The sequence below is a fragment of the Triticum dicoccoides genome, chromosome 7B (genome assembly GCF_002162155.2).
Source record: "Triticum dicoccoides isolate Atlit2015 ecotype Zavitan chromosome 7B, WEW_v2.0, whole genome shotgun sequence".
Classification (NCBI taxonomy): domain Eukaryota; kingdom Viridiplantae; phylum Streptophyta; class Magnoliopsida; order Poales; family Poaceae; genus Triticum; species Triticum dicoccoides.
The window spans coordinates 413341831-413358044 of NC_041393.1; the positions used below are offsets into that span (position 1 = coordinate 413341831).

Below are 16214 nucleotides of genomic sequence, written 5' to 3' on the forward strand. Positions count from 1 at the left end.
CTACTACCACGTGACGGACGCCGACGACTAGGAGTAGTTAGGAGTCTCCCAGGCAGGAGGCCTTGCCTTTTCGATCGATGTTGTTTTTGTGCTAGCCTTCTTAAGGCAAACTTGTCTAACTTATGTCTATACTCAGATATTGTTGCTTCCGCTGACTCTTGTGTATTCGAGCCCTCGAGGCCCATGGCTTGTAATATAAAGCTTGTATTATTTTATTTGTGTCTAGAGTTGTGCTGTGATATCTTCCCGTGAGTCCTTGATCTTGATCGTACACCTTTGCGTGTATGATTTGTGTATGATTGAATCGAGGGCATTACAGCAGCCGACGCTGGACGGGAGCGGCGGTGCCTCCCCCGCGACCTTCACCTCCAGCAGCGGAGCCAACTGTGACTTCCATTCTCGCCTTGCGGTACACCTTGCAACCCGAGAAGGAAAGGGGTGCGGTGGTGGCAAGGACAGGAAGGTTGGCAAAGAGATGAAGAAGGCGCCCCCGCTCCCCTTGGTCACCGCCATGCTCAAGATTGATATGTCTTGTGGCTTATGTTCCAACAACCACTTAAGTACGAGAAGGGCGGAATGCCACATACAGGTAAATGCTTTCATGGTGTCTCTTTCAATGTATTTTTGCTCGGCGAATTCTACCATTCTCTGTGGTCACAGTGCGCAAGTGGCTCTTCCTGGCATCATGGAGTTCGAGAGAAAAGGAAGGAATACTTGGTGATTGTGATGCGCACTGCACGTACACAACGGATGTTGGTCAATATGCCAGTCCATTCACCTTGCTATTTAATTTAGATGCATGCTTTGGATCTTTTAGTTTTTTCAGAAAACATGATTATGAGATACCGCTGAATGATGAAGCTTAAATTCAATCTTTGACCTATTTCAACCGTCTAAATTCTATTCGTAGCTATCATAAAGTTGTTGGTGTTTATTGCATATGCCTCATTTACCATGGTTTATCTTGTTCTTTTTTGGCTTCAGGTAGATGTTATTCTCACTACCAGCAGACTGTTTGTTTAAGGCCTTCCAGTAAGTAATTTATGTTAATTTAGTAGAGCTATTTTTAAAGATGTTTGTTTCACATGTTCATTCTCACTAGGAAGAAAGCAAGATCTTTATACGTACATGTTTGCATTTTCCCATTTGAGGACACTTTTGTGGGCGTTAATGCGTACAAAGGAATGTTTTCTTTCTCCAAAGAGATTTTTTGGTCAAGAGCTTTGCTAAAGTCATATGCAGACTCTGTCAATGTATGCAAGGAGCGTGGTCAGGCCCATGCGTGTACGTTGGTTGTTTGGGACCCTATGTGGAGTGCTATGCTTCGTGATGCACACAATATAAGCCAAGAAATCCTAAAACAATGTGCATCAACTGTTCAATTTATGCATTTAGAGGCTCTTCGTAAGATAGAAGTTGATATTCTTCATATGTTGTCTTAACCATGCTTTCCTGATCAGCAAAGAAATCCTGGAAAAAAATGTGCATCTTCTGTTCAATTTATGCATATAGAGGCTCTTCGTAAGATAGAAGATGATGTTCTTCTTATAATCATGCTTTCCTGATCAGCCAATAAATCCTGAAAAATGCACATCTACTTTTCAATTTATGCATACAAGGCTCTTTGTAGGATAGAAGATGATGTTCTTCATATGTCACCTTCATGCTTTCCTGAAAAGCATTGGCATATATAGCTGACATCACCGTATATAGGCCTGGTTTATTATTGTGATATATGCGTCGTACCTATGTGTAGCTCTTTTTAGCTAATCCTTGTTTTACACGCCTCAATGTGGTTCAATTCAATAAAAATAATGTGCCCTATAGTATTTTTTCAATGTGACGGAACAACATCCGAGAGGGTCAGCGCTGGACCGGTAGGTGTGTCTATGCGTCTGTAGATTATGTTACCCTTCGATATGATCCTCCATGGAGAGAAATTTATCTTCATGGGTCACAGAAAACATGTTTGATCGGTGCTAATGGGGTTGATGCTATGAGTAGTCTCTTCATAGCTAAGTATATGAACTTTGAGACAGTTTTTTTGTGAAATGCTGCCTTCTAAAGGAGGTGCTCACGGGTCGGTTCCTTGTTTTAGAAAAATGTCTGTTACTATGATCATGCTTTTAGACGTTCTGCTTTAGCTGCCATGCGTGTTATCCCTGCAAGAAAGGTTATTTCATTACTCATGAATTCTGCCATCTTTTGTACAGACTACTCTGTCATCCTAACAAAATGCTGGAAGGGTAACGCTTTGTATAATCAGCAGGCATGCCCACCTGAATTGGGCGCCATGTTTCCTTGCAATAAAGGACTTTCTGATACACTTGAAAAGTAGCTTATAAAATTGAACAAGAGTTTGCTAATTCATTTATAAAGGACTTTGTGCGTTTAGAGTTTGAAATTGATATACAACGAGGAATGACCACGATCACTCTACTTTTTTGCTTCATCTTGCAGTACAATAATGATATGCCAGATTATTAGCATTATTATTTGGAATAAACAATCCCTTGATTCTTAAGGTATTTAGATGAATAGTTTTTTAAATTGCATGGTTCTTCCATTTCTAGAATTATCTTTTCCTTGCATTATATTTTAGAATAGACAACTCTTACATTTTATGTTTTTTTGCCAAATGGATCCTCCTAGTTTTTATATAGATATAAGTTTGTAATGAACATGACCAAGTGGGACCACATGACTCACCAAATAGTATTTGTTGTGTCTTGAACTGTTATTTATACATATTTTTCATATGCATTGATCTGAACAGAAAGGTACATTTGCATTTTGGTGCTGTATATGTAGTACTTTCACTGATATTTTTTTCCTATACAAACATACAAGGCGCAAGCATTGGGAGAAACAAATTCACCAAAGTTTGAAGGAGCTCATCCATCCATTGAGAGCATTGCATCTTTCCACATGTCGTAGATTAATCCAGCTGTTTTAGTTGCATCAGATACTCCATCCTTCAATTGTATTGCCAATGTCACTTAAACATATGTAATAATAGAAAATAGGACATTGGAAGGATGTCACATGATGACCACAAGTATAGGGGATCAATAGAAGTCCTTTCGATAAGTAAGAGTGTCAAACCCAACAAGGAGCAGAAGAAAATGACAAGTGGTTTTCAGCAAGGTAATTTCTGCAAGCACTAAAATTGTAGGTAACAGGTATTTTGATAGCAAAATAATTTGTAACGAGCAAGTAACGGTAATGGTAAATAAAGTGCAGCAAGGTATCCCAATCCTTCTGTGGCAAAGGACGGGCCAAGACGGTCTCTTATAATAAGCAAAGCGTTCTTGAGGGCACACGGGAATTTCACCATGTCACTTTCATCATGTTGGTTTGATTCGTGTTCGCTACTTTGATAATTTGATATGTGGGTGGACCGGTGCTTAGGTGTTGTTCTTACATGAGCAAACCTCCTACTTATGATTAACCCCCTCGCAAGCATCCGCAACTACGAGAAAAGTATTAAGATAAAATCTAACCATAGCATTAAACATATGGATCCAAATCAGTCCCTTACGAAATAGCGCATAAACCATGGTTGAAGCTTCTGTCACTCTAGCAACCCATCATCTAATAACTACTCCACAATGCATTCCCTTAGGCCCAAATATGGTGAAGTGCCATGTAGTCGACGTTCACATGACACCACTAAGGGAATCACACCATACATATCGTCAAAATATCAAACACATATCAACTTCATATTTTTACTTGCAACCTGACTTCTCCTGTGACCTCAAGAACAAATGTAACTACTCACAAATGATAATCATGCTTAAGATCAGAGGGGTATTAAATAGCATAATGGATCTAAACATATAATCTTCCACCAAATAAATCATATAGTAATAAACTACAAGATGTAATGAACACTCCTAGTCACCCACATGTACCAATCTGAGGTTCCGGTACAAAGATTGAACACAAGAGATTAAATAGAGTTTGAGAGGAGATGGTTCTGTTGAAAATGTTGATGAAGATTGCCCTCCCCATGATGCGAGTGTTGTTGGTGATGGCAATAGCTTAGATTGCCCTCCCCATTTTGCGTCACTTGTCGAGACTAGCCATCATACATACCATATCATATTGGTATCATCTTGGTATCATCATATCATCCCTTGTGTGACAAGATTGTTCCCGCATATACATAATTGCTATCTTGGTTTGTGCATTTTGCATAAGTGGTCATACAAAAAAAGAGAGAATAAGCTTTTAAGCAAAAAAGAAAAAGAGATCAAAGAGCATGTAAGCAATAGCCATAGCATCATACCACATTGCACATAAGATTTTCATATCCGATCATCTTGGATCATCTTGAGGAGAACACTGGGAACATCATACACATAGCATTCTTGAGATATAATGCTCATACATTTTGCATCTTATAGGTTGTGCACAAGTGTCGTATCCGCCTATGGAGCGATCGTGCTAGCGTCTCTCTTGAGTTGTGCAACACGAGCGTTTTCCATGGATTCCACATTTTGTGCTCATTCCTTGGTTGCACGACCCCATTTATATATCCGTGTGTGTGTTCCCGTGTGCAACCCATTGCTATTGGTCTACTTGTTTAACTTGCGTATTTGTGAATCTTTTCCAACATTATTGACTCTTGCTAACATTTTGCATCAAATTTTTGTGCGACTATCCTCACCGAGCTCCACCATAAGCCTTACTTGTGTAGGTGTGAGAATTGACAAGATCTGGTACCAATTGTGTTATTTCCTTGATACGTTATTGAGTGATCATTGATCCATCTTCAACATTGGAAAGGTACATTTGGTCAAGTTATTTCCTTTCTTCCACTCATTTGCTCGAGTTTTGTGATGGATAGGCAAGGCATTTCATATGCCATTAAAATAAACCCAATTTGCACATATAGCATAGATGACAAGCCCATGGTTATTAGCATTTGTTTTTCTTGTGATGATATTGATATGCTCCCTTTGCATCATTTATCTCATATGCCATGCCATGAACATCTAGCTTCGGATATGCAATGTTTTGGATGCTGTCCATTTTCTCCATATGATGTTTCCGCTATTGCTAATGAGGAGACCACCATAGTTTCCTCATCCATATTAGGAGATTTTGATCCACCCCATCCATTGAATGATTTAATTGATTGTGTGCACCATATGCATCCCATGAATAAAAATGCTCTTATTCTACCACACACTTGCTATAATTGTATGCTCAATTTGCATCCTCATCGTGTTATACATAGCAACTATTCATTCATGATGGATGACATGTTCTTATACCATGCAACAAATTTCTTTTAGCATTACTTATCTTGATAACTCACACGTGCACATACACATCATCATGGATGATGTGTACATTTACCACGCACACACTTTCTTTGGCTTGTTTCTATTTTGTGTAGGTACCCATACTTACTCGTCAACTGCGCAAGACCATGAGTTGACGAAACGAGCTCTAGAGAGCAACGATGCCTTGGGAACCCGTGAGTTGTGTCACCAACCGTTTCCTCCGAGCAACGACTCCGCGCATTCCTTCTACATGGCCCTCACATGGTTATGGGTTATATAGCACTTCTCATTGTATGCCCATATTGCCATGCTCACTTTGCATGCTATGCTCATTTCTTTACATTTGCCATGCATTTGTGACCCATGCTTTGCATTACACATGATGATTGATTTTAGTACTTGTATGTGTATTTGCAAGCTTGGTGGAGATATTGCTTGTTATTTCCATGTTCCATTTATGCCACATTCCTACGATGGTACTATGATCTTGCTTTGTGCTCGTGCTCGGGATATGTCATGTGCATTACCTATATCTATTATTTGTTCACGTGACATGCTTGCCATGATTTCCTCTAGTGTGTTGCATCTTCGCTCCACTAGTTTGCATGACTTGATTTATATGCTTCTTCATGTTGCATCCCATTCTTGGATTACTTGCTCCTATCATATGTTTGGTTGCAACAATGTCATTACTTCACATATGCCATGCCCAATTGCTTGTCACATGATTGATTTGATTGCCTCACACATGATGAACAATTGCTCTTTCTATCGTGTTGAGTGCCACATGATTTTCACTACACCCTATGCACATTATGCTTGGATTTCTTGCACTTGCCCCATGTGTTTAGACATTTCATTTCATTTGGTGTTGTGAATGACTCTTATGCCTACCATAGACCGTTCATTGAGAGTCTTATGCATGATTACTATGAGCTTGAGGTAGATGCTTATTCTCTTGAAACACATATTTGCATCGCTACCTCACATTTACATGCTTGTTTCCATGATGTCCTTGATTTGGCTCAATTTATGTGCTTACATGACATGTCACAATCCCTTGTCACACCATATGCTATGCTTGATGACGACACTTGTTTGGTGAATCACCTCTTGAATGCTTGGTTTTGCACTAACGCTAACCACATTTGTTTTTCCAAGTGTTTATTGTCCTTGCTCCTTTTGAAGGAATCACAGGATGGTGCGACATTGGAGAGCACCCATTTCGAGCTTCAACATGATAAGTGCTTGGTGGTTGTCCACACGTACATGGCGACGCCCTCTCTTTCCCATGGTGATGAAGATCACGATCCATGGATGGATCTCTCCCAAGGGGGGGAGATGATGCGGAGCATCCCTCGTTCATCCTCATGGACGTTCCATCACCACCGCAAGCACGAAGAGTACCAATGACAAGAGTCCGCGCACGCGTCATCGAAACCGAGGTTGACTCCTTCCTCTTCGAACTCCATTCGAATTCACACGAGAATCAGGTTCTACCTCAAACGGAATTGTTGTGCATTCTTAGGTACCAAGAAGAAGTCCATGAAGAAGCTAAGAGGGAGACCCAAGCACATATGGAGGAGGAGAAGGAAGGAAAACGCCCGAAGCGTGAAGACTCGGAGGCTCTGGAACCCCCGGGTGCCCGACCCTCCATGCCTCGGGTGCCCGGGCCTTTGGCCGCCGGCTGGGCGCTGGCCTTGGCCACTCCGGGTGCCCGGCCCCCAGCCTGGGCGCGGCGCCATCGCCCCGGGTGCCCGGCCTTCCACTGCTGGCCCTCCCCACTGGGTGCCCGGGCCACTACTCCCGGGTGCCCGGCCTCCCCCGCCTGGCACTGACTTGGGCCACCCTGGGTGCCCGGCCAAATGGCCCCGGGTGCCCGGCCCTCCTTCAGCCGCAGCCCGGCGCGTCCCTGACCACCCTCGGTGCCCGGGCCTCACACCCCTGGGTGCCCGGACCCCTCCTCCATGCCTGCGAGCATTTTCGGGTTTTGACCCTTGTATCCCCCCTTTCTCTCACAACTCGTCCCTAGGATATATAAACTCCTTCCCTAGCTCATTTGGAAGGATAGCAAAGTATATGACATGATTTAGTGAGCTTTGCTCCTTGTACCTCCTCTTGAGAGAGAGAGACCTATCCCATGGAGATCAAGACCTCCTATGGAGAAGATCCCTAGTGGATTCAAGCCCCCCATCTTGGGAAAGGTCCCCATCATAGGATCATCAAGACCTCTCTCCTCATAGGATTGGGATGAACTAGTTACCTTGTATCTTTCCTTTGTTGTCCTTAAATCATTGTGATCTCTTGTGTGCTCTTGGATCTAGCATTTGTGTGATTGGATCTAGTCAATTTGAGTGTTTTCCCTCTCTCGTGTTCTTCGTGTTCTTGGGGATTTCCCCTCCAATTCGTGAAAGATCTCCATCTAGGGTTTCACCCTACAATAGGTCACCTTGGAGCCACATTCCATTGTGGTGAAGCTTCATGGTGGTGTTGGAAGCCTCCAATTCGGTTATGGAGATTGTCCCAACCTTGTTTGTAAAGCTCCGGTTGTCGCCTTCAACGGCACTGCTAGTGGAATCACGGCGTCTCGCATTTGTGTGAGGGCGTGAGGAGATTAAGATGTTCCTAGTGGCTTCTTGGGGAGCATTGTGCCTCCACCCTGCTCCAACGGATACGTACTTCCTCTCAAAGGGAAAGAACTTTGGTAACACATCCTTGTCTTCACCGGCTCCACTTGTGGTTGCCTCTTACCTTTACTTTGTGCAAGCTTTATTTGCGTTGTATCCTTTGCTTGCTTGTGTTATTGTTGTTGCTAGCATCATATAGGTTGCTCACCTAGTTTACCCCTTCCCTCGAGTCAACCATATCGATCCTTTCAGACATGCTCGCCGAGGTCCGCCAGCCGGTCGACGCACTCCTTGAGTCTCGTGAAGTAGGAGAGGATGGAGGAGGAGCGTTGGTAGATGTGGCGGAACTCGGTGGCGAGCACGACGAGCCGGTGCCCGCAGTTCTCCAGGAAGATGGAGCCGATGGAATCCCAGACTTCGGCGACGGTGGCCCCACGCCAGTGTAGTAAGACGAAGATCTCAGGACTGACCCTGTTGTACTGCCATGAGAGGATGTGTGCGTCGTCCTGGAGCCATACGGTGTCCGAGCGGCGAGAGGACCCGGTGAGGTGGTCAGTGACGCCAGACTCCTGGAACTGCACATCGAAAAGAGTATGTCATTGGGATAAGTTGGGAGGATTGAGTCTAAGCACGATAGGGACGTGTTGGTTGATGAAAACGCCGACGAGTAGCGACTGGTTGGGCACCGCCGAGGAGGAGCTCGCCTCGAGATAATGGCGAGCTAGCAGCGCGCCCTATGCAAGGGCATCGGGGGTGAGGAGCGGCATGGAGCGGATGGGGCTCGGGGCGCCGCTGCTTAGCTCGGAGCGTGGCAGAGGGGAAGGAGTCGGCGGTGGTGGCAGAGGGATTGCCGTAGCCGAGAGCGGGGTGCAACGGAAGGGAGGTTTAGAGGAACCTGGTAACTGATACCATGTAGAGTAGTATTGTGAGAGAGAAGATGCACCTTGGGTGCTCTCATTCCATACATATGAATATATAGTACATGTACACAGCGCAACAGCGCACAGAGAGAGTTGGGCGACGTGCGCATGCAGAGAGATCGTGGGTAGGTACATGGGTACCATGTATGTGCATCGGATCGTCATGCAACTGCTAACACCAGGGATCAAGCCCTAACAAATTAACTTGATTACATGACAAATCTCATCGAACTTCATCACCGTCCAGTAAGCCTACGAAGGAATTACTTACTCCAAGTGGTAAGTATTATGGAATTGTTGATGGAAGGATTGATGATGACGATGCCGATGAATCCCCCTCTCCGGAATCCTGAACGGACTTCAGATCAAGCCTCCAGATGAAGAACAGGAGCTGACGGCGGCTCTGTATCGTTAAACGCGGTGATTCCTTCTCTCTGTTTGTTTCTCTACAAGATGGTACTTATGGAGTTGAAGTTAGGGCTAACGGAGGCTTGTGGGACCCACGAGCTCACACAGCGCGCCCCCTGAGCTCGTAGCTCTCTGGTAGCCCCCCTCAATTAGTTCTCTTCGCCAATAATTTTTAATATATTCTGAAAATAATCATCGTATATTTTTAGCCCAATCTGAAAACTTTTATTTCTACAAAAAAATAATTTTTATTTCTGCACAAAAATAACACCTGGTAGTTCTGCTGAAAATATTGTCAGTCCGGGTTAGTTTCATTCAAATAATGCAAAGTAGAGTCCAAAGCAAGAGCAAAAGTGTTTGAAAAAGTAGATGCGTTTGGAACGTATCAAGGGGCATGGGAGTGGCGCTCAAGATGGCAACGGGGCCCCGAAACCCGTATCCCCGCGGGTTTTTACCCTATTAGGGGACAGGGATGGGCGTCTTTTCATCCCCGTGGGGCTGTTGCTAGGCACATTATACAACCCGACATGTTTCGTGGGTTTACACCTATTTCGATAGTCCCCGAACCCGAAACCCGACAATACCTGGCAAAATATGATCTTGTTTGTTGTTGAAATATGCTTATCTTTGTTGTGAAATGGGGTATTGTATTGTGCTAAAAATGGTACTTGTAGTTGTTGTTATTTCTCTTTGTTCTCAAGTTATGCTGCTGGAATGTGCTCCTTGTAGTTGTTGAACTATGTAGTATTGTATTGTGCTGAAATTTGCCCAAGTTATGCTACTGAAATATGCTCTTTTTGTTGTTGAGATGCTATTTTTTTGTTGCTAATATGATTGCTTAAATATACCGATTTCCCCGTGGGTTTAGAAAACCCGACGAGTTTATGGGATGGGTAAAAGGCTAGCTCCACAGACGGTGACAGGGTCAGGGACGGGTTTGTGATTTTCTCGTGGGGGTGGGTTTGGATAGGCAAAACCCGATGGGTTTCGTCCCTGTTGCCATCTTGAAGTGGCGCCGACTATTGAGGGAGAGTAAAGATCAACCCTAAGAGGTGCGTCCACTCTTTTTTATAGACTTTCGAGGTGGACTCAACACTTGAACCCACTAAAAGTTTACATCCATTTTTCACTCAAATCCAATCCAAATGGGCTACATCCCTTTAAGTGTGCGACCCTATAGGTTCACATACACATGAACACGAGCATATAGTTGATAGCGGCTCCTAGCAGAGCATGTCAAATCCTTAAGTGTGCGACCCTATAGGTTCACGTACACATGAACACGAGCATATAGTTGATAGCGGCTCCTAGCAGAACATGTCAAATCCCATGCGTGTGTGAAGCTGTTTGACAAACCTCGACAATGTATCGTATGCAACATTAATTTTGCCTCACAATATATGTTATCAAGCTTAAGGCAAGTACTTATCACTCTTGGTAGGGTCGTCGACCCTCTTCTCGAAACCGTGATTACGAGTTTTAGTTCAGTGACCAACCATGCGTTTATCATATCATCCTTCATCATATATACAGCTAAAACTACAAACTATGCTCTGAATGAAAGAGAAGACGACCACTAGCATAGTATCGGACTTATGATCTCGTCATACATGTTAATCAAAACAAAATCACTAGGGTTAAAACAAAACCAGACGAGTTAACACAAATTTTATGAAGCCTCATATGTCTACAGCAAATATATAGCTCAAAGATATTTTTAACCAAGCACAGCCAGCTCTACAAACGACTGCCTTTAAAGTTCAAGCCAGCAAATTCTTCATGATAGAGTGCAGGATACGAGAACGTATTACAACTCATATCACGCTTTAGGACACTTGTGCAGCCACCAAGCGGGTGGAGAGCATTCGGAGACACTCTCAATTTGTGAGTCCCCCATGAAGACACTCTCAATTTGTGATTCCCCCATGAAGACACTCTCAATTTGTGACTTCCCCATGATAACTGGCCACGGAAAAATCTCCAAACTTGTTGCAATCCCTGAATCATCTCTGAAATAGTACTGAGGCATCCTCAGCTCCTCTCTGTCATCATAGAAGTATACGCTAAGAACTTCATCACCAACTTCATAACATCTTGAGCACCCATGACCGATGAATACTTTGTGACCAGGTAAATCATCTTGCTCAATCCAGCGGAGCTGGTCATCCTTGTCTTCGAGCTTGAACACTCTTATTCTCTCAGTCCGACGACCCACAATGTATCTGATTACCATCAGGAGCCCTGTTTGCACTGGAACAAGGTACCGCCATATTTGTTGGCCTTGTTCCACCAAAAATCTGTCTGCTGGTAAGTCATCCCGCAACATAACTCCAAGTCCTGACACTGGCTGCACAATCTGATTGCGATCAAAGACCAGCTTCACAACTTCTTCATCGTTGGTCAAGAGATAAAAAGAGCCATCCCTGTGGACTACATCCAGCAGCTCATCATCAAGTGGCACGTAGTTCCCCATTGCATCTTCCATCCTGTGACCTCCGATATACTCGCAATCGTCCCACAGTTCCATCGACTGGTTACAATAAGCTGCACGCTCAAATGGGCTATCTAAGGGACGCACAATAGCAACCACCACAAACCCATTGGGAGAACCTAGGCAGCCAGCTATAGCACCTACCCTCACTTCAACATCAACTCTTCCCCCATGAGAAGACATTTGCTGCGGAAGAGGGATAACGCGTCCAGTGCTCAAGTTGTAGATCTGGTTCCTGTGTAGTATAGCTTCTTTTTCATCAGCCTCAATCTTGTTTACTGGGGTTTTAGTGTCATCAGCCAGAAGAATCCAATCGCCTTCATGTGCTCCAGTGATTCGTTTAGCTCTCCTGACACTGTCCGGGAGGCGAAGTCGATGTACGGCTTGTCCATCAGTGCTGTAATAGGTAGGTTTCGTGGTTGATGGCAATATAAGCGATGGCAGCTGCATGGGCCTTTTTGCACCATCTACCTTTGCCTTCCAAAACTTGTTCGCACAACGAAGGCGAGCCCAATCACCACGGCAAGAAATATGATTCAGCAGCTTCTCTATCACATCCAACGGCAACTCTGATAGTCCTGTCTTTGTGGCACCGGGTTCAGCACATGTTTCTGCATTATCCTGGGCATAAAAAAAACATAAACATCTCAGATTCTTCCATCAGTGTATACATTTAAACTACAGTATGTTTAGCTTTATCAAAGAACGACAATAATCTTTGTAAGGCTCAACTAACATTGAAGTCAGAGCAACATTCATGAGGCAGAGATGGCATACATTTTGAACCCAGCAAGCATAACACAAAAAATAGGAGGTTTACCTTGAGGTACTCCTTGATCTGATCAGCATGAGGGTAGGAGTAATTTGTCTCAGTAGCAATAGCAAGCACGTTTTTGTACCCATTGACGAACATATGAGCTGCAGCAGCCATGGTTGGGTACGAGAGTGCCAAAGACAGTGACGCAACCATACAAATACCAGAAGAGAACTTCTCAGTCAGGTCTTCGTCCGTGAGGTCAAGAACCTCAGGGCTGAAGACTAACCCATTTTCATAAATATTTGTGATCACAAGCCCATAGGAGAATGGGCGGATACCGAGCTTGGCAAGCAGGGCAGCCTCGGACGAGCCCACCTTGTCACCCTTCTTGATGAGGTCCACCGGGGCCAGGATTTCAACAGTGCCCTTATTGATCTTGGTGGGGATGTTAAGCACCTGAATGAGAAAAAAACACGGCAGGGGTGAGAACTCTTGCTTAGCATTGAGTACACTGCAGTGTTATCACCAATGGTTCTCACCTGGAAGAAAGAAGTTTGGGAGGGATCCAGACCAGTGTTGCCAGGGGGAACCACCACATCAATAGGAGCAACCAGCCCAACACGAGCAGGGGCCCCAACCTATTGTACAACAAAAACAAGATCAGCGTCACTGACTCACCAGGTCACAAAGATAAAACAGGGCTAAACTAGAAATGTTTTAAAAATTAGATAATCAATGAATATATTCTCGGTAGTTCACAGTTTCACACAAAACAGTTCTGTGGGCTACTTGAAAAAATGAAACATAAATGCAAAGACAACAATTCATTAATTTCCAGTTGCAATCCAAACTCCCCGAAGTATTTATATCTACTGTACAAGTATTAATGTATAATGCAGCAGTGTTCACAATACAAATTTAAAGCACAAATCCACATTTGAAAAAAAGGCAGCCCGGTGCATGTAGCTCCCGCTTGCGCAGGGTCCGGGGAAGGGTGACCTCATGGTCACAAGGCAGCAGCTTTACCACTGCGCCAAGGCTCGCCTTCCACAAATCCACGTTTGAGATGCAAAATAACATTCATAGTCGCCTATACAGTACTCCCTCCGTAACATAATATAAGACATTTTTTGACACCGTCATGGAATCTAAAAACGTCTTATAAAATGTTTCATAGGGAGTATATCCGTATACTCCATGACGACATTAATAGTACTACTGCATAAAAATATAAGTAAAGTTTCAGACAAATAAGCGCTAACCATCCAATATTCATATTTATCACCAAACCAATAATCTGTTTTAAAAGTGAATCATCGCCAGATTCATGCAACCAAGATCGCATGATTGCAGATGAGTAATGCATGCAACATTGGAACACAATAACCACTTGAGATCTCCAACCTCTTCCATAAGAACCACGAATGATCCAGATCTAGAACCGACTCCCATATAACTAAAGCAACCATGCTTGTGCAATTTTGGCAGACTTGCGTTAAGATTGAATTATTATTAAATCCATGCAACCTAACATTACTTTCCATAAATAGTAATTACAGAATTAACATAGACAGCAATCAACAAGATGAGGTTTTAATTATCCATGCAGCAGTGTCGGAATACAAACTCAAAGGACAGGTCCATACAGTATTATCATTATGGTTCATGACAGCATGCAACAGGAAATACTACTGCATACAAATACAGGAAGCACCAACCGCCATATTCCTATTGTTACATATCCATACTACTCCCCTCCGTCCGGAAATACTTGTCGGAGTAATGGATAAAAATGGATGTATCTAGAACCAAAATACGTCTAGATATATTCATTTCTCAACAGGTATTTCCGGACGGAGGAGTAAAATTTAAGGTTTGTCGGAATGTTCCACATTAAATGATCAATGGAAATATTCTCAAATCTCAATAGTTCACACAAGTCAGTTCTGGGGAATACTTGGTACCTAAGCTGCAACACTAAACAAAAGAAACTTCCATACCATCCCCGCAAATTAGAGTAGACAAGAATTCATTAATCTCCAATTATTATCTTGCCAAATACCTGATGTATTTATATCTACTGCGCGAGGTTTTAATATAATCAGTGCAACAACTTTCACAATACATAATCAAAGGACAAATATATGTTTGAGATGCACAATAAAGATCTCACATGTTCTCCTCTGTCTAATCAAAATCTTCACCCACCCATATGACGGTGCATCAATATACTCAATGAAGATATGCAACACAAAATACCAATGCATTTAGGTAAAATTTCATACAAATAAGCACCAATAATCCCGTAAGAAAAAGCACCAACAATAATACTACAACCTCCGGCTTGTGCTACACTGCTATTTGCATTATTGAAGACACAAGTTGTATCCCAACCAACAAGCTGTTTTACTACTGAAGAATCGTCAAAGTCATGCACCCAAGTGACCCTCTAATAATTAAAACAAGATACAAACTGCAAATTTATCTTGAACATAAGAACTAAGCCAGCAGCAACAAGCAATAACCACTTCAGATCTCTAACCCCTACCATAATAGGGAGAGTTGTGTTTGAACCCCTAGGATATTCATACAGATAATTTTCGTCCCATAAATGATATAGATTTGGAACCGTCTCCCATCTAATCACAAAGATGCATAGTCAAATACCCAAGTAACATGCTTTGTCTTGCACAGAATTACTATTACACCCAATAATCATTCCCGTGACTGGTAATTACAACACTAGCAAAGAAACCAGACGAGTTAGGCAGCAATCAAGGACAAGGGCAGGCGTACAGGAGCTAATTCACCTTGTACTTGGCGACCTCCTCGCGAACCTTCTTGAGGTCAGCCTTGGTGAAGATGAGACCGACGTTTCCCTTCAATCAGTAACAACAGCAGTACCAAATTAAAGGACGCATACTGATAAACGATGAATCATGGGCGCACACAGGGAAAGATGCAAGATCCGGCCGAGAGACTTACTTCGAGTAGCGGTATGATAGCCTTGATCTTGTCGTTGCCCGTCGCCTCGGCGTGCACCTTGATGCAGCGGCGGATGAGGGTGTTCTTCCCCATGAGCAGCTCCGACTCGCCGCGGATGCCCCTGCGGACGGCCGCGAGCTGGGTGGAGCCGACGTGGTCTGCCTCCACTATGAGCACACTGGAGTACTCATTCAGCAACTTGCAAAGCTTCATGTCGTAGTCTCGCTTCCTGTCGATCTTGGGGACATTTTTCTTGATCCGCATCGCTACCCGCCTGAAACCCTAACCCTACGGGGTGAGCTCGCAGAGATGTGAGTGGCGCGGGGATTGTGGGTGGCGAGAGGGGCACCCCTATAGCTTTCAGCGAGACCTTTTTTTTCGAGAGAATTCCTTATTTGGCCCTTTCTTAAAATATGCTTTTCTTTTTGGCCCTGCAAAATTATTTTTTTCTTTTTTGACACCTAAACTTCATTTTGTTTCCTTAATGACATTTTCATCACTTTTGGCCGCTAACACAATCAGGTGCAATCAAAAAAGTCGGATTTACCCCTGCTTTAGTTCACAGGTAGAATGAAGAAGAAACCCCATGACCGAACTTCTCTCCTTATTTCCCACCCTGGGTCGATGCTGCTGCTGCTCATGGCAAGGCGGAGGGTGACGGATCGTCGACCTCGGCATCCATGGAACGGCGTGCGCCCATGCGCGTGTTCCAGCACTGCTGGCCGGTCG

At 43.7% G+C, this 16214-nt stretch overlaps 1 protein-coding gene across 1 annotated transcript; it reads right to left on the reverse strand.

Moving 5' to 3' along the window:
* Positions 1 to 10896: 10896 nt before the first annotated feature.
* Positions 10897 to 15803, reverse strand: LOC119341824. The gene is made up of 5 exons (XM_037613677.1): positions 15486 to 15803; positions 15311 to 15379; positions 13040 to 13138; positions 12564 to 12956; positions 10897 to 12364 (listed from the first exon to the last, which is right to left on the reverse strand). Exons 1-5 carry the CDS (start codon positions 15747 to 15749, stop codon positions 11072 to 11074), a joined length of 2118 nt encoding a protein of 705 aa, XP_037469574.1. The 5' UTR covers positions 15750 to 15803; the 3' UTR covers positions 10897 to 11071.
* Between the last annotated feature and the right edge of the window lie 411 nt (positions 15804 to 16214).

Bases quoted from the DNA above. Each gene is read 5' to 3' on its own strand.
- LOC119341824 (XM_037613677.1), bottom strand. From the start codon at position 15,749: ATGCGGATCAAGAAAAATGTCCCCAAGATCGACAGGAAGCGAGACTAC. The intron at 13,139-15,310 runs GTGAATTAGCTC...GTTGTACAATAG, and splicing joins AGGAGGTCGCCAAGTACAAG to GTTGGGGCCCCTGCTCGTGT. The intron at 12,365-12,563 runs GTAAACCTCCTA...TTTTATGCCCAG, and splicing joins AGATCAAGGAGTACCTCAAG to GATAATGCAGAAACATGTGC.